The sequence below is a fragment of the Eubalaena glacialis genome, chromosome 2 (assembly GCF_028564815.1).
Source record: "Eubalaena glacialis isolate mEubGla1 chromosome 2, mEubGla1.1.hap2.+ XY, whole genome shotgun sequence".
In the NCBI taxonomy this organism is placed as follows: Eukaryota; Metazoa; Chordata; class Mammalia; order Artiodactyla; family Balaenidae; genus Eubalaena; species Eubalaena glacialis.
In genome coordinates, this window is record NC_083717.1 from 182,473,973 (window position 1) to 182,496,659 (window position 22,687).

General features: G+C 37.4%; 1 protein-coding gene across 2 annotated transcripts in view; it reads right to left on the reverse strand.

Moving 5' to 3' along the window:
- Positions 1-22,687, reverse strand: part of RPS6KA5 (ribosomal protein S6 kinase A5) — a 189,004-nt gene that overhangs the window by 76,521 nt on the left and 89,796 nt on the right. For both annotated transcript variants that reach the window (XM_061181170.1, XM_061181169.1), the window contains one exon: positions 2,550-2,665. In XM_061181170.1, the coding sequence (XP_061037153.1) occupies positions 2,550-2,665 (116 nt within the window). The remainder of the gene's footprint in view (positions 1-2,549; positions 2,666-22,687) is intronic.

Here is a 22,687-nt window from a genome sequence, read left to right on the forward strand (position 1 = left end):
GATATTTTCTAGGTACTTCCTGCTTTTCTTGATATAACCATATCCAAACTCTGTTTTTTCACTTTTTATGCATTTACCTAGTATCTAGCACAGTGTCATATGTCAGATAGGTAATTAATAAAGGGTTGTTGAATAATACGCTCCTAAACACGAAGGTTGAAGATCACAGGTTAATTTTAGTTGATCTTTAGTTCTAAATAAGCAACGTAAATCAATTAGATATTTAAATATCCTTCTATTTTGTTTTGTATGTAAGTTTTATAGTAAAACACTTCAGCTATATAACATAAATGAATCTACCCAAGTTATATAAGAAGTACTTGATATGCATGAATTCCACATTTCATGTTATGTCAGCCCGAATTAAATGTTTTTAAACTTAGAAACACTGCTTTCCTCAACACTAAGTATATGAAAAATAAGACTCTTGATACTTTCTTAAAATTGAAACAAAAAATTACACAAGGAAAAACACTAGGCAATTTTCTTCCAAGAACCTCAGTGGGGTTTTTTTTTTCATATTTTAAAACATTATTATATATTGTAAATGCACAGTCTGTTAAACAGACATTTGACTTGAAGCCTTACAAGCACCTAACAACCAGTATGACTTTTTTTTTAACAACCTCTTTGGAAAAGATTTTAGGAATAAGTCATTTACTACCTGCTTTACCTCATCACTTCCAAGTAAACTCCCCATTTTTGTCTCTTCCTGAGAAACTCAGTGTTAGTAGCTATATCAAGATTATCATTATTAGCTTTGTGTTATATCTCTTTGTATTTATCTTTTTAGGTAGTCAGATTAAGAGAAATTTAGCTAAGACCTAATCTGCTATATACTTTCCCTCTATATCAATTACATTTATATCTTGTACTCATCATGTTCTCTACCTCTGTGTTTCTGATTACCCTGTTTTAATAATAATGAATGTTCATGGATTTTCCCTTTAAGAAACAGAATTAACAGTTTTCATACTAACTAAAAACTGAACTTACTACCTTACCTGTCAGAGCTTTGTATTTTGTTTGTGTTTACTCTGGTATTTATGGTGATTTCCACCATCGTTTTTATATTATAAAAATTACATCTGATTCCCCTAAGCATAAAACAAAGCTTTTCAGCCTATTCCCTGGCCCAATTTGGCTCATGTATAAAAATGTCCTAACTACTTTATACCCCACAAAAGTAACCATAGGCATAAAGCTCATCCCCACACCACCAATTCTATCATAAGGAATACAGATGCCTGTTCCTATCACTTCAGTTCAGCTCCCACCTTACACTCCCCTTCCTTTCACTCCATGGCACTGCAGCCCTGAGCCCCAGAGCCTTCTCTACTTCCCTCCTGTTCTTAGACATTTTTTCATTCATTCTCCTTAGAATTCCTATTCTGAACCCTGTCTCCTTCTACCTGCCCAGTTGTGTTCCTGTTCTGGGCTAGATCTACCCATTTCTTGATCCCTTCCTTCTTATATCTTCTCATCATCTTTTCTCACAGCCTCTCCCACCCATTACCTCCATCCTGCAATTCTAATCTTCCTGCCTCTTTAAAAATTTCATCCTTCGTCCTTGCCTTTTTCCTTCATTTCTCTCCATTCTTTTTATGCTCCATAATCAGCACTTCAATCTTTTTTTAATCTGTAATCTAGTGTAGCATCTGAATATATAACAAAGAAAAACAGCGGCTTTATGATGTACCCGTATCATCCGAATTTCGCAACTCACGTCATCCTCCTATGGTCTCACACAACTTTGATAAAAATTATTCTAGTACTTTCTATTTCTTGGAAATACACACAAGCCTAGGCTACATAATGACTGTTTGCTTCTACAATAATGCTTCCTCATTAAAAAAATATTTTTAGTCAAAATTTCTTGGATTAAGATTAATAGTATCTGAAATAATATTTTTTAAAAGGTTAAACCGATTTTATAGAGTTCAAACAGCATCACATACATATATGAATTCCACTGAAAAATTTGAGTAACTGAGTTCATGCCACATGAAGGCAATGGAGCAGGAAGGAGTGGGGGAGCAAGAGAGGACCTTAGGAGTGAACCAAATGGAAAAGAAAGCGAGAGTGGGAGAGGGGGATAGCTGGGTAGCATAGGTAAGTGCTTCTTTCAAATATTCCAAGCTAATTGGGAAACATACTCTGAAGATGCACAGGCAGAGTCTGCAATGGAGTAAGTCACAATTAAGGAGATACATATTATGACTTGTGGGTTCACCTTAAAGATTTTTTTAAGAATGAAAATCTTTTATTCTAATGATACTTTGTAATAAGCATCAGAATTTTTCATGAACAAATCCAAAAAAATGCTCAGGTTCTACCTTTTTAATCTGCATCCCAGGAACTATAAAAGGAAAGTAGACTTTTACAAAGGGAATGATGAAATTGAAAAAATTGGTAGTGGTCTATGAGTGTGCTTCCACAATCTCCACGAAGACAATGACATGTAAACGCATTAGCTCTTTTAGCTCCATCATTACTTTAGTTACTAGATTTTCTAAAAAAGGAAATCCCAAAGGTTAAGCATCTCTTACCTTGTGGAGATGTTCGAGGGCAAGCACGATCTCTCCAACATAGATCTGCACCTCGTGCTCTGTGAAACGCTCTCTTTGAGAAAGATGAGTAAAAAGTTCTCCACCATTTATATAATCTAAAAATGAAATATATTTTTTCTGTCTTTGACTTGTATTCATAAACTAAAGGAAATATTTCCTTTTAACCACTTTGGATTAACCATAAGGCATTGATTTTAATACATTATTTTTGTACAATTCTTAGTATATAGTTTCATATAGAATATATTACTAAATTCATATAAATACAGTTTCATAAGTTAATGACTACCCTAAACCACAAATGAATTTGCATAGAGTATTGCTATTAAAACTATTACATGAAATCTGCATATATTTAAATAATTTTCCCAAATCCAGCATATCAGAAACCTCTGCCATCACCATACAATTCTTAACTTGCTGTAGAGTACCAAAACATCAACCACTACAATAACTAAAATAAAAAATGAAAAAAACAAAACAAAACTCCCAGCCTTTCCTTTGTAGTAGTGGCTGGTCACTATTTTTAAGCAGATTCCCTATTTTCCAGAATTGTCTATGGAGACCCCTTCCAAAAATGTATATTAGGTAGCAGGTAGCCTTCTTATGGCTCCACATAACTCAAAAGTAAAAGTAGCACAACATGGGTGAATCAGAACACCTGAAACTAAACGATTCCCGTTTCCCTTTCAATTTGCCCATTTTATTCCAAGAGGAATAATGAAATAAGAGAGAAAAAAGCTACAGTGAGACATAAATTAGGAGCTGAATAGTAATAAGCCACAACTGTGTTCATAATAGGCTCTAAGAAGACATTTATTGATAAACTGATATTAGTTTCATCAGAAACTAACCATTACTATCTTACACAACATTTGTGTGTGAGAAACAATGTACACCTAGAAAACAGTCACAGATATAGATTAAAGCTTTTCTCCTAAAAAAAAATCTGAAAAGCATGTATCCCAAGTATATTCATTTGTCAAGTTTACCACAATTTGATAAAAGACCAAAGCAGAATCTTCATTAACTCACAAATTTTTATCTTGCCTGTTTAACTTCAAATTCCAAACAGCTGATGCAACAGAATGAAAGAACTCTAAAAGCTGGTTGTTTTGCAATGTATTTAACAAAGCACATGCCAGCACAAAGTACTGCCCTTTTAAGACTTTTGTATTTTGCCAAGAGGTTTTAATTATATCTTAACACAAAGCTAATTATTAAAAAGGTGTAAAGGAACATAGCATTCCTGCAAACTAACAGTGAATTTTTTCTACCTTTAAGTAGTTACTTATTTAAATCTAATACTGATGTTTATGCATATGGTTTCCATAGTTAGTCATGGTACAGATATAGGCATTCATAGGTCAGTTGACCAACTGACAAACTCCTATACACCCTTGAATGTCCTACTTAATTATCTCATCTTCAATAACCACTCCAGCAGAGTTGATCACTCCCTTTTATGTTACCCCCTGTGTTTATTAAAGACTTATACCACGCAATTATCTTGCTGCACTGAAAATGTTTATTTGCATACTTCCTTTCTCTGCTAAACTGAGCTTTTTAAAGTCACGATCAATGTATTCATCTTTAAAAAAAAAAACACTCTGAAACTCAAGGGCAAGTGAGTTGTAAAAAAAAAAAAAACAAAAACCCAATGTACTCCTGTCTTTGAGGCAATTTGATATAATCCAAAGAACCTGGGCTTTATAATCAATAAACCTGAACTAGACAATGGCTCTACTGTGTCCTGTCTTGAGCAAATAAAATCTCTCTCAGTGTCAGTTCTTTATCTATAAAATGGGAATCAGAACTACTATAGATTCTTGTTTCTTGGAACATAGAAAGTGTTTTATTTTCATTTACTGGGGAGACTAAGAAAAATTAACTATAAATCTAAGAAGACAAACCTAAAACAACATCAAGTCACCTACTTCCTACTTGTAGAATAGACCAACAGCCCAAGGTGAAGACTTGACATTCATAAAATAAATATGCTTTATTTGTAGGTACAGAGTTGCACACTTTATAAGCTGAACAGCCAACTCTATCCAGTGGTCCAAGCTGTCAACATTGGTAAGGCAGATACATAGGCTGCCAAAGGACTGTAACAGCAGGAGCTGCGATACCTGGAGTGGTGTTACAGGGTAAGTGCTATCAATAGCAGGGATATGAGGTTAGTGGGAATCTCTGTAAGATAAGTACCTAGTACCCTCAGTTGTTATAATTCTAGTTGTTTTGTTTGGTATGTAGTGGTATCTCGTTATGGTTTTAATTTGCATTTTCCTGAATAATAATGATATTTAGTATCTTTCCATGCCTTATCGGACATTTCTATACCTTCTTTTGTGAAACGTCTATTAAGGGTTTTTGGTGGTTTTTTTTGCCCCTCTTGGTTTTTTCTTTTTTATTTGAAATATAATTCACATACCATGAAATTCACCAATTTGAAGTGTAAAATTCAATGGTTTTTAGTATATTCAGAGTTGTGCAGCCATCACCACATTCAATTTTAAAATATTTTCACACACTCCCTCCCCAGAAATCCCAATTCATCTGTTTCTCCTTTAGTTGCTTGTGCTTTTTTTTTTAAATTAATTTATTTATTCATTTATTTAGATTTTGGCTGAGTTGGGTCTTTGTTGCTGCCCACAGGCTTTCTCTAGTTGTGGTGAGCAGGGGCTACTCTTCGTTGCGGTGCACAGGCTTCTCACTGCGGTGGCTTCTCTTGTTGTGGAGCACAGGCTCTAAGCGTGCAGGCTTCAGTAGTTGTGGCTCATGGGCTCTAGAGTGCAGGCTCAGTAGTTGTGGCACACGGGCTTAGCTGCTCCGTGGCAATGTGGGATCTTGCCGGACCAGGGCTCGATCCAGTGTCCCCTGCATTGGCAGGCGGATTCTTAACCACTGCGCCACCAGGGAAGACCAGTTGCTTGTGCTTTTGATGTCACATTTAAGAAATCACTGCCAAAACCAAGGTCACAAAAATTTACCCCTATGTTTTCTTCTAAGAGATTTATAGGTTTAGTTCTTACTTTTCATCTTTGATCCACTGAGTTAAGTTTTGTATATGTTGTGAGTTATGGGCCCAATTTCATACTTTTGCATATGGTTATCCAGCTGTTCCAGCACCATTAGTTAAAAAGACTGTTCTTTCCTCATTGGCACCCTTGTCAAAAAATCAATTGACAGTAAATGTGAGGGTTTATTTCTGGACTCTCAATTCTAATCTATTATCTATATGTCTGTCTTTATTCCAGTGCCACACTTTCTTGATTATTGTAGCTTTGTAGTAAGTTTTAAAAGTGTGAGTCTTCCAACTTAATTCTTCCTTTTCAAAATTGTTTTAGCTATTCTAAGGTTCCTTGATTTTTCCATACAATTTTAGGATGACTTTGTCAATTTCCATAAAAAAATAAGCTGGGATTTTGAGAGAGGTCTGTTAAATCTATAGATCAATTTGGGGAGTATTGCCATCTTTATAAAGGCTTTCAATCCATAAACATAGAATCTTTTACCATCATGAAGTATCCCTTTTTATCTCTAGTATACTTTTTTGTTAAGTATATTTTGTCTGATATTAGTATAGCCACTCCTGCTTTCTTGTGGTTGCTGTTTGCATGATTTATCTTTTCCTATCCTTTTTCTTTTTAACCTATTTGTACCTTTGAATATACAGTGTATCTCCTGTAAACAGTATATAGTTGAATCTTTCCCCTCGTCTGACAATCTCTGTCTTTTGATTGTACTGATTAATCCATTCACATTTAATGTTATTATTGATATAGTTGGACTTATGTCTTGCTATTTTACTTTTTTGTTTTCTACATATTTCATATCTTTATTTGTTCCTCTATTCCTCCTTACTTCTTTCTTTTTCATTAAGTAAATATTTTCTAGTGTGACATTTTAGTTTCTCTAATGAATTTCACTTTTTTTAGTTATTTTCTTAGTGGTTGCTCTATGGCTTACCATACACACATTATCACAAACAGTTTCAGATTTATACCAACTTAATTCCAGTGATATATAGAAACATTTCTCCTACATAGCTCTATTCTTTCTTCCTCCCTTTTGAGCTATTATTGTTATACATAGTATAACTATATATGTTACGAACCCAACAATACATTATAATTATTACCTTATATAGTTTTATGTCTTTCAAAGAGGCTGAAAGAAAAGAGAGCAAGTACATATTTAGAGTTTGTCATATTAGCCTTCCTATTTACCATTTTTGGTTCTCTTTATTTTTTCTTGTGGCCCCTGGAGCTGGACAGCACAGAGGTTTCTGGCCATTGTAAGGATTTCATATTTTACTCTGAATGAAATAAGAAGCCTCTGGAAGATTGAGTACAACAGTGGTATGATAAGACTTCCATTTTAACAGGATCAATGACTCTGGCTGCTGTGTTGAGAACTTTCAAGAGGGAAAGTAGGGAGATCACTTGCAGTAAACAAGAAGAGATGATGGAGCCTAGGAGAAAGGTGACAGCTTGGTGGTGGTAAGGATCCAGCCCTACTTGAGCACATGAAGAGATGGAACTGGTGGTACCTGAGATGGGGAAGGCTGCAGGAAGGACAGATTTGGAAGGGATGACCCAGAGTTCACCTTTGGAAATGAGGAATGCACAGTGTCTAACAAATAGTAAAAGCTCAATAAATGGTAGTTATCATCATCACCATCACCATCTTGAATTATATATTCTAAGACTGTTAAAAGGTACAAAAGAGCCCTTCTGGAATCCTTTTAGGAAAAGGAAGATAAATTTCTTACGGCCAGTTAGATCATTAAGAGGAGGGTGCATGTAAATTCCTTGAAATTATGCACAATTTTTTCAAGTATATGTAAGCATGTGTGCATTCTACTGAGAAGAGAGGGTCCACAGCTTTTATCAGATTTTCCAAGGAGTTACAAGCCAAAAAAGTTTTCAGAACATCACTCAAAAGACAGCATTAAAAATTTGAATGGAAAAGTGCCTATGAAGTTTATTTACAAACAAACCAATGAATGCAGACTGCCAGCACATGGGAAACATCTGAGAGTAGCGTCTTACAGCTCGCCAGCACCATAAACTTCATCATCACAGCGCAAGCACCCAGCGCCATTTATCCTGAGCATTTAGATCGCTTCTCCCTGACTTCTGGCCTTGCTTGGCATAGCTGTCCTGGAGCTTACTGTATTTAGAACTGGACTACTGAGGTTCAGAGCTTTAAAAAGTGAAATGGAGCATGAGGTTTTCATTGTCAACAAGATCTCTGCCTACTGAGGATGTGCTGGAACTGCATTTCTGGTCTCTTTACACCTCTGTGTTTATCCAGAGAGCTAGCAACTCTGTTAGGGGAAGGTTAGGGCTTGGCCTTGAAACTAAAAACAACTTAGCCAGGCAGTGACACAACAAATAAAACAAAATTTAGAAAAGACTACAGGGATATTATTCAATTTGAGTTGAATTATTGATATAAAATGTTTACTCTCTTGAAAGAGAACACTGGAATCAAGAATGCAGGCAGATTCTGGGATAGAGTTAGCAGTGGCATGAATATGGTCAAAGACATCAATGAAAACCCAGATCATTACTAACATCTGAGAGGAAGAGTCTTCTCAGCTTTATAACTCATGGAACATCCACTTTCCCCTACCCCCTATCCCAACCCTTTCCCACTGGGCATAAATTACATTTCTCCATAAAAAAGACTTATTTAAAAGCTCAGATGGAATAAAGCACGTGAGTGGAAACTGTCTACTACTAGAATTATTTAAGATCTACTCTGCCTGGTGGGCCTTGGTCCATGCCAACTCATCTACCCTGAATACTTTCCTGTCAAAATTATGGATTCATTAGAATTCTAGAAATTAGATTTCTCAGGTCTCTGCCAATTTCTTTCTCAACAAACTGCAAGCATGAGGGTTTTTTTTTAAGCCAATGCCAACGGTTTTTATTCTCTTCATGATAAGAAACAGCATGAGAGTGTCCAGTTTTTATTGATATTCCTGAGGCTTTTTGCCTCTGTGGACATACAACGAAAATGGACTAAGTGGTGTTGGCTCAGTTTACACTCCTGGCTACTGCCGTTTGTGTAGAAGCAGCATCTTAGTAACCCCGGTTAGTCACGGTAAGTGGGAAAGGGCTCCTGGCAGATAAGAACTAAGCGATGTAAAACAGGGTTTTGGCTGCCTTCCTTTAAAATCTGTATCTCATCACAGCTCACTGCTTTTGAGACTAGACAAAGAAATAATAACAACTAGAGATACTGGGCACTTTCTATGTGCCTGTTCTATTTGAATATGATAACAAATTTGATCCTGATAAACAATGCTACGAAGTTGGTGCTATTAAAATAATAGTATAATCCCCAGAGAAAATAGGTAATCTCTAGAAAATATTGAAACCCAGAGAGGTTAAAAAAATTATCCAGAGTTGCATATCTGTTAAGTGAGAGAATAAGGATTATGAACATGGGCAGTCTAACTCTAAAACAGTGATTTTTTTAAATGCTATATAAGTTGCCCTTTTTCCCCTACTGATATAGTTTTTACTATCATTTATCAGGAGCAGCCCCACTGGGCAACTGGTATTGCTAATTACTGTCAGAAAAACTGTCTTAAAATCAACTATCCTGTCCTTCAAATATCTGAAAGGCTTAGAGCCAATAATTCTATATATTTGGTCATAAAGTTTCTCTATTTTACATGCTTTTCTTAATCAGGTTTTGGAGGGCTCATAAGAATGTCACAGTACTCAGAAAGAGACATTCCTAGGGGGCTGTACTAAGATTTCTTTTTAATGTCCACAGTAAACAATAAGTCTCCATCTTTTTTGAGAATGTGCCAACCTAAGATTGACATACTTCTGACATAGAACTTAAGAAAGTCAATTTATATCTTGTAGGAGAGGGCCCAGGACTGTTTTCTCCAAAAAAGTACTTGGCCTTGCCCTGCAGTTCTCATCTTAACCCACCTGCCTGTTAAAGCAGATGGCTCTGAATTTGACCACAAAGAGCTACATTCTAGGTTCTTGTCAGAGAGTAGAACCTCAAATTGCCTGCAGTCCAAATCTCATCATATGTTCAGTTGTGAGAAATAATACATACAGGACAATAAATGTAATCTTTACATCTTTCTCATTATTTACTATAATGACTTCAGACAAAGCTACAAACTTGGATAACACTGTTTTGGAAAAATTATACTCTAACTTTGTTCCATAGGCTTACATTATAAGGGACAGTGGCATAAAACTTGGAATTATATCCTTAGTCAAGGAAGGCTGGTGAAAATTGTCCATTATATCTGGGCCCTATTTAAAAAGCTTTTCCTAGATCATAATGCCTTACCTATGGGTTTGTTTTTTTTTTTAATATCTTGATACAATTTCAAACTTACAAAAAGTATTTGCAAGAACAGCACAAGTAATCCCCATATAACCAGCATGCAAATTCACCAATTGTTTATATTTTGCTTCATTGGCTTTAGTATTCTCTGTGTAATTCCCCTGAGCCAATTGAGAATAAGTTGGAGACATCAAGCTCCTATGTCCTTCAGTGTGCAAATACTAAAAAAAGAATGCCCTTTCATATAACCACAGTACAATTATCAATATCAGAAACTTTATGATAAAAATACTATTATCTAATCTATACTCTCTATTCAAAGTTTGTCATTTGCCCCACTAATGCTCTTTGTAGCTACTCTTCCCCAGCCAAGGATCTGGTTTATGATCACATATGCATCGGATATCATGGCTCTTCAGACTCTGACCCTAAGTCACAACATACGTACATATTAATTTTATTAATTGCTGCCAATGTTTACAGGTACCTTCCTCCAAAAGGTCATTTATATTCCCCACTAACAGTGAATGGATGCCTTAGAAAACAAAGTTCTCACCAACTCTTGCTATTATCATTATCTTTAATTTCTACCAATTTGATAGGCATTTCAAATTGGACACAGAAATTTTGAAGGTGCAGAAGAAAGAAGAGGGGAAGAAAATCTGAGAGTTTGCAGCAGCCGGACTTGATAGATTTTCAGTGGCAGTAGGACAAGTGGGCACCTCAGACAGGGAAGACGACATTGATAAGGCTGCAGGGCTGAGAAGTAGTAAGAGGTTAGCAAAAGTCACATGCCACTCAGGAGAGAGGAGTAAAATGTCTGCTAACCTCTGTGAAATTCTGTTGAGACTATCAGCATGAATTTCAGGCCAGACCCAGCTGACACATTTTGGAGACATATGAGGAAAGCTTAGAAAGGTGGTACTGGAAAAAAAGTTTAGAGAGTAATCAAAGCAACTGCCATGTCAGGCGAGGAGGAAGGTTAACAGGGCAAGTGGTTCTCATGTGCCAGACCAGGCAGATGCCAGGCCAGTAAAGAGGCACGTGCAACCCAAAGATGGTGCAGGGAAAGGGGCAGGAAAGACTCGAGGGAAGGCAGCATCAATGAGGATTGAAGAACAGGCCCAGGGAGTGTGAGAAAGGAGAAAAAGAGAAGATTACGGTCAAAGAAGAAACCTGATTAGAGGTCTTAGACGTGCGACTGGTTTTAGTGACAAGGCCCAATGTGTGACTAGGCTTATGAATGGCTACAGTGAAGTAAAGGTTAAAACATCACATGTGAAGGTGGCTTGGCATGGTGTTGAACTAGTTATCAATACGGCTGCTAAAATTGCGGAAGGGGATGGAAGGAAACTGGAGGAAAGGGAAGCTAGGCCTGAATAAGTCACTGGAAAAGGTGAGCACGTGTCCCAGGAGTCAGTTAAGTACAGGACTGAGGTTAGGGAGTTGGAAAAAAGCGCCTTCACAAATGAAGCTCTGACTTTTAAATGACGTTTAACTACCATTACTTTGTTGAGCATAAGGGGCCCCTCTGTAAAAGGGGCTGCTGGATAGGTACCATCCTCCAAGGACAGGAGGTTTTACTTAAGATAAATAAGGCACACTCGGTTAAGATTTAGGGTGCTTGTGCACATGGGGTTATCCACCGAGCACAATGGAAGGGGTTAGAAGAGGAAGATAAGGGAAAGAATGAGGTTTAAGCAGGGGAAGAATAATTTTAGAATTCCTAAAGACATTTTTTTAAAAAACCTCCAAAGCTTCTAAAATAGTAGACACAAAGATAAGCTTTACAGAGTATAGTTCACAAATAGATTCATACTTTTCTAATGACATGTTTTACCTTTTAGTCTAAAAGCTTATTTAAATGTATGCTGTCAGAAAGCAAAGTTGAAATGTGGCACCAATGAGGCAGATGAAAGTCCCAGGGCAATTTTCTCTCTGCCAGGCACAGGGTCTGACACTAGCAAATATAAAGCATCCACTAATATCAGTTGCATGAATTGAATAAACATGCAATACTCTGCTTACTGGCTGCTGTAGCCATATAGGAGAACTAGGGCAGATTTTTTATCTCAAGTTTATTAACAGTAAAAGTAGAAAGAAATAGTTAAATATTATAATAGCTAAAAACTGCTATTCAGATAGACCAATGGGCAGCAAAAAAGACGGGGAAAAGTAGAAGGAAACGGGTAATAACATAGCAAGAACACATTTCCTGATGAACATATCTCTTAAATTCTGATCTCTTCCCCTCCTAGAAAGGTTCGGAATAAGTCTTAAGATTCATTCTGTTCATAACTGAAGAAGAGAAGGAGACCATCAATAGTACACCTTTGTGACAATAATTATAAATAAACAAGTGAATAAATATGATATGTTCTCAGGAGCTGTGAGGCACATTTCATCAATGTGACTCTTACGAAAAAACATTTATCAACTTAAAATTATACTGAGATTTATTTACAGTCCATAAAATGGAATACCTCATATGATGCTTGTATAGACTACTGGTTCCTTGATTAAACCTAGAAGGAACTTCCTATATGAAAAAGATTATACCTCAATTCATTTGTAGTTGCTAGATGATCTTCTTTATATGTAGAATGGCTTATACTCTATATCCATAAAATAGGAATATAAATAATGCCAACTCGCACATAAGATTGTCATGGTGATTAAATGAGCTATTGAGAGTTAAACTTGGGCCAAACATGCAGTAAGCATTTATTTAAAAATGACTATTGACTACTGTTATTATTTACAGACATCAGTTACAATTTATAGAACTGAAAAATAATGACATGTTTAATTATAATGATTTTAAAATAAAATTCAAATTTATGGTGTCCTGACTTACCTATTCTCTCAATGTAAGCATACTTTCAAAGCTTATAAATGTTTAATATATATTTCTACAAAGTACTACAGGGTCTAATTAGTTTTAGTTGGTATTAAGCAAAAGAGAAATTTTCTTAAATAACTGAAATTTTAGTGCAATCCTCATGTTTTAAAATTGCAGAGATATCTGGTTTTTATTCAAATGCAAATAAATTGCTTTTAAAGATTTTTATGTGACAGTAGTTGGAGTGCCAGATGAAGCACTCTGATGTTGTGTTTCTAAGAAGCATAAAAATAACACAGAAATCACACAAATAATGTGAAAATTCAAAGTCACAAAATCTCTCCCACTTTAAAACACGACCATCCTCCCTAAATCCCGTATGTCCCATCTTCTCTTCTCTTCTTCCTTTCATGGCAAAAGTTCTTTAAAGAGTGCTCTACAGGGCTTCCCTGGTGGCGCAGTGGTTGAGAATCTGCCTGCCGATGCAGGAGACGCGGGTTCGAGCCCCGGTCTGGGAAGATCCCACATGCCGCAGAGCGGCTAGGCCCGTGAGCCACAACTACTGAGCCTGCGCATCTGGAGCCTGTGCTCCGCAACAAGAGGCCACGACAGTGAGAGGCCCGTGCACCTCGATGAAGAGTGGCCCCCACTTGCCACAACTAGAGAAAGCCCTCGCACAGAAACGAAGACCCAACACAGCCAAAAATAAAAATAAATTTAAAAAAAATAAAAAAAAAAAGAATAAGAGTGCTCTACATGTCTGATCTGACTCTCCTTACTTACTCTCTGTTCACTTCCTATTGCTGCTGTAACAAATTACTACAGATTTGGTGGCTTAAAACAAGACACGTTTATTATTTTATGTTGTAGATTAGAAGTCTGGTGTGGGTGTCACTGGGCTAAAATCAAGGTGTCAGCAGAGCTGCACTTATTCTGGAAGTTTTAAGGGAAAGTCTGTTTCCTGCCTTTTCCAGCTTCAAGAGGCTGCCCACATTCCTTGGCTCATGGCCTCTTCCTCCATCTTCTAAGCCAGCAGTGGCAGCTGAGTCACTTCCCACACTGCATCACTCTAACCTCTTCTGTAGGCATATCTCCATCTGACTCTCCTCTTCTGCCTTCCTCTTCCACTTTTATGGGCCCCCCCCCAGGGAATCCAGGATAATCTCCCTATTTTAAGGTCAGCTGACTAACAACTTTAATTCCATCTGCAACCTTAATTCCCTTAATTTGTTTGTCATGTAACCCAACATGCTCACAAGTTCTGAGGATGAGAATGTCAGCATCCTTGGGTGGCTGTTATTCTGCCTACCACAGCCTCTATTCACTCCTAAACACAGGGCTGTTCCACTTCCACCCCCATAACACCAGTATAGTCTAAGGTTTAAAACAACCTCATGTTACTAAAGTAAATGGATACTTTGCAGTCCTCATGTTTCTTGACTTTTCAACTGCACTTTGCAAACCAAGAGAAAGAATATTTCAGGAAGAGCACAGCACAAGAATCATCCCTGTGGGTCCAGCCCAAAGTGAGTCTCCCCCAATGGTTGTGTTAAAGCCACTTAATTTGGGATAGTTTATTATGCAGAAAAGGCTAATGGATACACTAATAACTTGTAGATCATGCTTGTAACCAAATAATTTGCTCAAGATCACACAGTTATTAAGTGATGAAGCTGGAATTTAAATCCAAGTTCATTTGACTCTCAAATCTAAAGGCCCTGCATGGCCCGCCTTTACTACACTATATTCACATTTACCTTCCTGTCTTTAGGCTATCACAGACGCTGGGTGAAGCCTTGTGTCTGTAATGTTCATCCCTATCCTCTCCTGTTGCTCCTCTAATTTCTATTTCTCCTCTTAAGTTACACTTTAAATGTCACTTCTCTGGACGGTCTTCCCTAATAACCCAGAATAGACTTATGTCTTTTCACTAGTAACCTCTGCATTTCCTTCCAACTACTTATTTCAAGGGTTATTACTTAATTGTGTACTAATTTGTTTAATGTCTGTTCCCCTTTTAGATGATAAGGCCCGGAGGACAAGAATCTTGTCTAGGTTGTTTGTTACTCTTATCCAAGCACCTGGCACATAGCAAACAGGCAAGAATTTGTAGCATGAATAAAGAGTTCTACAACTGACAATACCTTGATGCAGTTCACTTGTTGTATCAAAGGGTCAATATCCCAAGAGTCCTCCAAGAAACCTACACAATGAACTTGAAGAATCTGAAGCCATATATTATCTCTTAGGTGAGCCATCATTTATTCCTCTCCTTTCAAGTTCTGCAAGACTCCTATGCTTCTAAGTGGCTCAGTATTAGGCCCATGGACTGTGGGAAAAAGGCTCACCAAAAGTTTGGCTGAAGTTTATGTCTAGAGAAGTAACAAGTTAGAATGCTCAAGACTTCTACCAATGTGCAATAATTCTAGTACTTTGACACATTAATATGTCCTTTAGAAAATAATTTAAAATTACACTGTTAAAATGCCAGATTCTTTACTGTTCCCTTTTGAAAAAAGTTCTTTTTCTCTATTTTACTAGAATGACATTAATTTAGGTCAAACTTTTTTCATATTAGGGACGTAATTTATGTCTCATTTCAATGACACTTAATTGACACAGATACTTAACAACAGCAAGTAGATTTTGTTTTGTTGTTGTAAGGTTACCCCACCCTCAATAACATTTCTTCTTGGATATAGGATAGCATACGTATGTGTGTGTGTGTGTATGTGTGTGTGTGTCTGTCTGTCTGTCTGTCTCTCTGTGTGTATAGGAAGATGGGTGGAAACTGGAGGAGAGAGAAGTAGCCTTTGAACTAGTAAATTTATTTTTTTAAACAATGAATTAACTTTAAGAACTTGAACTGAAGATCTCCACAAAATTTCCAGGATTCTAGCAACTCCCTAAGACAAAACTTTTAATATAGTTGTGACAATATCTCATGGGGCTATCATTAATGATACTGTATTATGAAAGCTGCTAAGAGAATAGATCTTAAAAGTTCTCATCACAAGAAAAAAAATGTAACTGTGAGGTGAGGGATGTTAACTTATTGCAGTGATCATTCCACAATATATACATATATCAAATCATTATGTTGGGTACCTTAAACAAATATAATGTTACATGTCAATTATATCTCAATAAGACTAGAAAAAATGTATCTCATGAGATTAACATTAGGGCAAACAGCATCTGCTTTCAATCAAAATTATTACTTTTAAAGTACATATTATTTAATTTACATTTCAAAACAAAAAAAAATTAGGTGTTCAAAGTCACCTGTAAGTATTTGCAACAATTTTTTCTATTCACACTATTAACATCACTGTTAAGAAGCCACGCTATTAGAGCATTAAGAACACGGAAAGAATTCACTTTGTCGAGAAGAAACATACATTGTTAGTTGGTAGAGGACAGTTTCAGCTGCTCAAGACCTCTACACATTTGACTTGACTTAATGTTGAACCCAGAAACCTCTCTACTGTTTGTAGTTTACGTGCTTCTATTAACAGACGGAGAAACTGAAATCCACTGGAGATACTGAGTTGCATAAGCCTTAGAGTATTACTGAGAACTACAGAAACTTCCTGATAGCTCTATTTTCCATTGAGGATGCAAAAGGATAACCATGTAAGGATCTGGCCAACTTTTTAGGCTATGTCTTGTTCATGCAATCTCACGGAAATCTGCTGGTAGGAGAGGAAGTAGCTGAGTTAACTGACAGAAAGAAGGGCTAAAACCTACATCTCCTACTTTCAAAGAAAGAGTCTCTGTTCCGCTTTCACTCTCCAAACACCTACTTCTATCTGGTAATGTTCTGACTGACCTCTCGTCCTCTAGTCTTTTTATCTCAAATTCTCTTTAGAACTTCTCTGTTTCATATTTCTTCTTACAGTGGCAGCTTCCAAAGAGCTAACTGCCATTATCCCATATTTCCCCCATCTTTCAGTACCCACCCATCCCCAACCATGCCCTGTTCCTTGGTCTTTTTTTTTTTTTCTACAAAATTTTCTGTTCCTTTGGAGACACTTCATGTACATCAATCCCACACATTCTGGTCCTCACTTCCACCTACTCTTCCTCCTCCAGACCACCTAAATCGTGCTTGATTCCTCCCTGTCTGGTGTCTCAAGTGCAGTCTTAATGTGATGGACCACACATACCTGAAAGTAATTTCTTTTTAATGTCATGCCAGAGTCATCTCACTTTTTTTTCTGGTTTTAGCTCAACATTCGAATGGCACCTCTTGCGAATGCATTCCAGGGCATCAAAATCATTACAAAGTTCTGACAAAGACATATCTATTTATCAGTGCTGTGAATTAGTCATATTTACTTCAAAGTGAGGAAGCTCCTTCAGTCACTGTCTGTTTTGCTCTATGCTGTAGAATGCAATGGATCATGAACGATTCTAATTGTTACCATCTCAGCAAGTATCCTCACCCCTGCAATTTCTGAGATGAAATTAATACTTGAAAGTGAAACTTTAATGTCTTAAATACCTTTTAGCTCATGTTGAAAGGATGACTCATGATGACAGAACTATCTACAAGGCAGGGGTGGCATTCATTATTGAGAATGCTCCTTGGCATCACCTTTATAAATACCTTTGTGATTTGGTTCTTTAGTGTCTTGTGAATTCTGATTAATCTAACAGTTTACACAGTCATAGATCAGCTGGTGTTTTGACAAAATTACTACTAACAGACATCAGAGGACACCAAAAGAAAAATTGTTTTTTATGGATTATTTTCTACATAGCATTCCTTCCCACTGACAGTTGAAATGAATACGAGTTTTAAGAGCGAGAGAGAGAATAGATGAAAATATTTGTATATTTCTTGTTGTAAGCACGCAGAGAGAGGTACAGAAAAAGTGATAGAAAGAGGTATGGTCTCCATGTTATAATATTTGGAAAGGCTAAAACAATATAAAGGAGAAAACCCATCAAATCTATATGATGCCATTAGATATAAATTAAAACAAAGCCTAAAAAGATATTAATAATGTAGAATTAGAAAAAAAAAACATAGATGTGACTTATAACAGATGAATTTACTTCAGGGGTCAACAAATTACAGTCCAGAGACAAAATCTAGTCCACTGCCGCTGACCCCTGATTTAGAGGATAGCAGAAACAATACAAATGGGTGGAAGGCAATTACACCTAAACAAAGAATACTGTGGGAAACAATCATCCGTACTCAGTGCTGAGAGAAATGCTATGTTCCGTATCTGGCAAATGTCAAAGGTAGGCATCTGTCAAAGTAATACCAACACTACAATGATCTTATCGTGTGGAGAAGCCTGTGCTAAGGAAGCAGTTTATACCAAAGGAGCAGCCTGGTGAAGAAATCCCCAGTGAGCCACGAATCCTGGTAGCAGCGTGATGGCAGCCTAGACCTGCATCTCCAAGTCTACTCCCGAAGCATCTTAAAGAACAGCAAGAATGACTGTAAACCTCCACAACCTACTCCTTCAGCAAAACTTAGAGCCTAAGAAAACCCATACCCACCAAACAGCATGCGGTGAGCAGGCTGAGAAAGAACAGGGCAGGACACAAGCACTCGCGGGAAGGTAGGAAAATGCAGTAAGACAGCAAGAGATAAATGAATGTACAAAAATTAACAGCTCTCCACTGGAAGATATGGTTGGAAAGAAGACCCTACTAACAACAGTGACAGATGATTGAATATCTAAGATTAACTTAAGAAATGTGTGTAGGAGGAAAATGATTTAAAAAACTCCTGAAGGTCTCAGAGGAAGAGTTCAACATATGAGAAGACATACCATGTTCTTGAACAGGAATAACCCAAATCATAAAAATGTCAATTCTCCCTACATTTTTTAAAAAATATAAAACAATTGCACTAAAAACACCCTAACAAGTTTCCCCCCCAAAAACCAGGCAATTTGATTCTAAAGTTCATGTTGAAAATAAACCAACATGATGGGCCCCAAAAAAGCTCTGAAAAATAAGAGAAATGAAAGATAAAAGGGGTGTAGCCTGCCCAGGCATTAAAACTTATTGTAAAACTTTGATAAACTAAAACAGTATGGTAATGGCATATGGTTCAACCAAACAAACAGGTCAGTCAGTCAGTCAGTAAGCAGACCTGAACATATTTGAGAATTTAAAATATGAAAAAGGCAGCACCTCAAGTCAGTGTAAACTTGGACTTTTTACTCCATGGTGTTGGGAGGAGTAAACATCCACATAGATGTTCTCCATGCAAAAAATAAAACCATCCAAGTACTGAAAAACACATCAGTGAACTCCTTTATAACCACAGGAGTTGAGGAGATCTTTCTAACTATGACTTAAAATCCATAAGCCATAAAGATAGTTTTTAAATAAATTCCACTATACATACATTTAAAATTTTTACATGGTAAAAACATCATAAAGTCAGGACAAATGGAAAATGGAAATATTTACTATGTATATCACAAATGTTTAATCTCTCAAAGAGCTCCTAGAAAATTGAGAAGAAAAAATGGGCAAAGGGTACAAACAGACAATTCTCAGAAAAAGACAAATGACCCCCTTAAACATATGAAAAGATGTTCAACCTCACTTAAAAAATGCAGATTAACTCTACACTGAGACACCACCTCATCTACGAGACAGGCAAATATCCAGAAGCTTGAGAATATGCTCTGTGGAGAAACAGATACTCTAATATAATGCTGGTGGGAGTGTAAAATGGTACAACCCCTATGGAAAAGTATATGCAAAATTACAGATGGCAAAAATATACATCGAGCAATCTCCTTCCAGGAATCAAGCCTACAGTTTTTCCCTATGCAAGTGGGAAATGACATGTACAAGTTGTACCCTGAATCATCAAAATAAAAGACTGGAAACAACCCAAGGATCCAGTCCTAGAGAACTGGTTAAGTATGCCATGGAATGGAATGGAATGCAGGGATAAAGATCTTCCCCATTCTTTTTTATGCAGGGATAAAAAAGAATGGGGAAGATCTTTATGAACTGTTACAGAGTAAATGCTAGGATACACTGCTAAGTGAAAAAAAGAAAGGTCAGAATAGTATCAATACCTAGAGCAGGCTACCTCTGGTTATGACTGAAGACAGCTGATTATCAGGGACCCTGAAATACAGCACCATTTGAGTTTGCTCTTTAACTTCTAACTTTGAATATTGACAATTAAAGGGACTGCGTCTTGCCTTTCCATCAGAAACTGCATCTCAGGGAAACCAAAACATTACAGTGGATGAGAGAAAACCACACTCTTCAGAAGAATGACAACTAATAAATATAGAAGAAATGACAGATTTAGAAAAATCACCATTTTGCAACTCATGATGAAACAGTTGATTTAAACAAAGAATTATGAAGTGTTAAATGTTAAAACCATAAAGTGTCAAAACATCACAGAGATTATTTTCACTTCTAAGGAAAAAAACATAACTCCATTATAAATGGATCAGACTGTCATCTCTGTAATTGCCTTAGCATTACTAACAACCAGTTAATAGGTTCCTCTTGATGTGATATAATATGAAATATGCAACATCACCTATGGTGTGTTCTAGCTAAAATATTTAATGTCAATCTGTCAAGACTTTAGCTCTAATTTCCCAAATACTGGAATTTAGCAGAGGAATAACCTAAAGATACTACAAGATATTTTTTCAGACCGATAAACCAAGGATATAAAAAAGGGAATGTTCCAGATTAAGAGACTTCAAGGACATAACAACCAAGTGAGTGTTCCTGGTTTGGACAAATCAGCTGTAAAGGATATTACGTGACAATGAGTGAAATGTCAATATGAACTTGTATGGTAGATGGCCACAAATTCTTTGCAGTCGCCTCATTAAGAAGTGAAGTCTATCGAGGGTGTGGAGAAAAGAGAACCCTTGGCACTGTTGGTGGGAATGTAAACTGGTGCAGCCCCTATGGAAAACAGTATGGAGCTTCCTCAAAAAATTAAAAATAGAGCGACCATATAATCCAGAAATTCCACTCCTGGGTATTTATCTGAAGAAAACAAAAATACTAACTTGAAAAATTATATGCATCCCCATGTTCACTGCAGCATATAATAGGCAAAATATGGAAACAACCTAAGTGTCCATTAATGAATGAATGACTGAATAAAGAAAATGCTGTGTGTGTGCACGTGTGTATTTCTATATATATGTAAAATGGAATATCATTCAGCCATAAAGTAGAATGAAATCTTGCCATTTATGACACTATGGATGAACCTTGAGGGCATTATGCTAAGTGAGATAAGTCAGACAGAGAAAGACAAATACCATATGATCTCATTTTACGTGGAATCTAAAACAAAGAAACAAACAAATCAAGCTCATAGCTAGAGAATAGATTGGTGGCTGACAGAGGTGAGGGGTTGGGGGGATGGGCAAAACGGGTGCAGGGAGTCAAAAGGTATAAACTTCTATCTCTAAAATAAATAAGTTATGGGGATGTAATGTACAGCATGGCGACCACAGTTAATACTACTCGACTGCATATGTGAGAGGCCCTAAGAGAGTAAACCTTCAAAGTTCTCATCACAACCAAAAAAGTTCTGTAACTGTGTGTGATGGATGTTAATGAGACTTACTGTGGGGCTCATTCTGCAATATATACAGGTATCAATTCATTACGTTGTTCACCTGAAACTAATATAATGTTGTATGTCCATTATACTTCAATTAAGAAAATCTTAGGGGCTTCCCTGGTGACTCAGTGGTTAAGAATCCACCTGCCAATGCAGGGGACACAGGTTTGAGCCCTGGTCCGGGAAGATCCCACATGCCGCGGAGCAACTAAGCCCGTGCGCCACAACTACTGAGCCTGCGCTCTAGAGCCCACAAGGCATGACTACTGAGCCTGTGTGCCACAACTACTGAAGCCCGCACGCCTAGAGCCCATGTGCCACAACTACTGAAGCCTGCATGCCACAACTACTGAAGCCCGTGTGCCTAGAGCCCATGCTCCACAACAAGAGAAGCCACCGCAATGAGAAGCCTGTGCACCGCAATGAAGAGGGGCCCCTGCTCACTGCAACTAGAGAAAGCCCGTGTGCAGCAACGAAGACCCAATGCAGCCAAAAATAAATAAATAAAATAAATAAATTCATTTTTAAAAAATCTTTAAAAAAAACGTGAAAAGAAGCGAAGTCTATTTCCCTAGTCACTAAATCTGGGTTGGTCTCATGTTAGAAGTGAGGCTCATAGGGGCTTTTGGCAGTACCTGTTAGGCTGAGCCCTGGCTCACGAGCTTCCAGGGAAACAGCACAGGTTAATGTGTCTCTATAGAGCTCATGAAGTCGGTTTAATTCATGCATGAACATGAGTTCATTTTTCATACAGCTTTTTTAGAGACACAAGCCATTGTGCATAATTGAGCCAAATCCTTCAGTTCTTGTGTTTAGAAAGGTAATCAGTGTGTGTTTTCTCCTCTTAATCTAGTGTGTGCAGTTACACATCTGTCTGTGGATAAACTCATAATGTTCATTGCTTAGCATCTCCTATGAACTGATTCCCAGGGAGGAAAACCAAAAGGGAAACCTCCGATTCCTCTCCTTTCAGCAGATGTGGGGGAGATGGTTGGAGGCTATGGGCTCACCCGTGAAGTTCAGCTGTGTGTGGTGAATTGTTAGCAGTCATGTTCTGACTTGATGTGAGGAGGCTCCACATCCACCCCTCTGTGGGGACAAGTGACTTGTGAGATTAACCCTGGGAGGCAGGTGGGTCAGCGTGGAGAACGAGAGAGGCCCTGCCTGGCTGGGGAAGAGGAATCGGTGGTACCAAGAGAGGAGTGGCAGCCCTCCTCCCCTTCCACCTTGAGGAGGAGGTGCCAGGAAGTTGCCCCCTTACCTGAGCTCCAGCTCAGGTGGAATTGCTTTGGGGCCTCTGACACAGAAGCTGGAGCCCTGCCTCTCCACTGCTAAGTG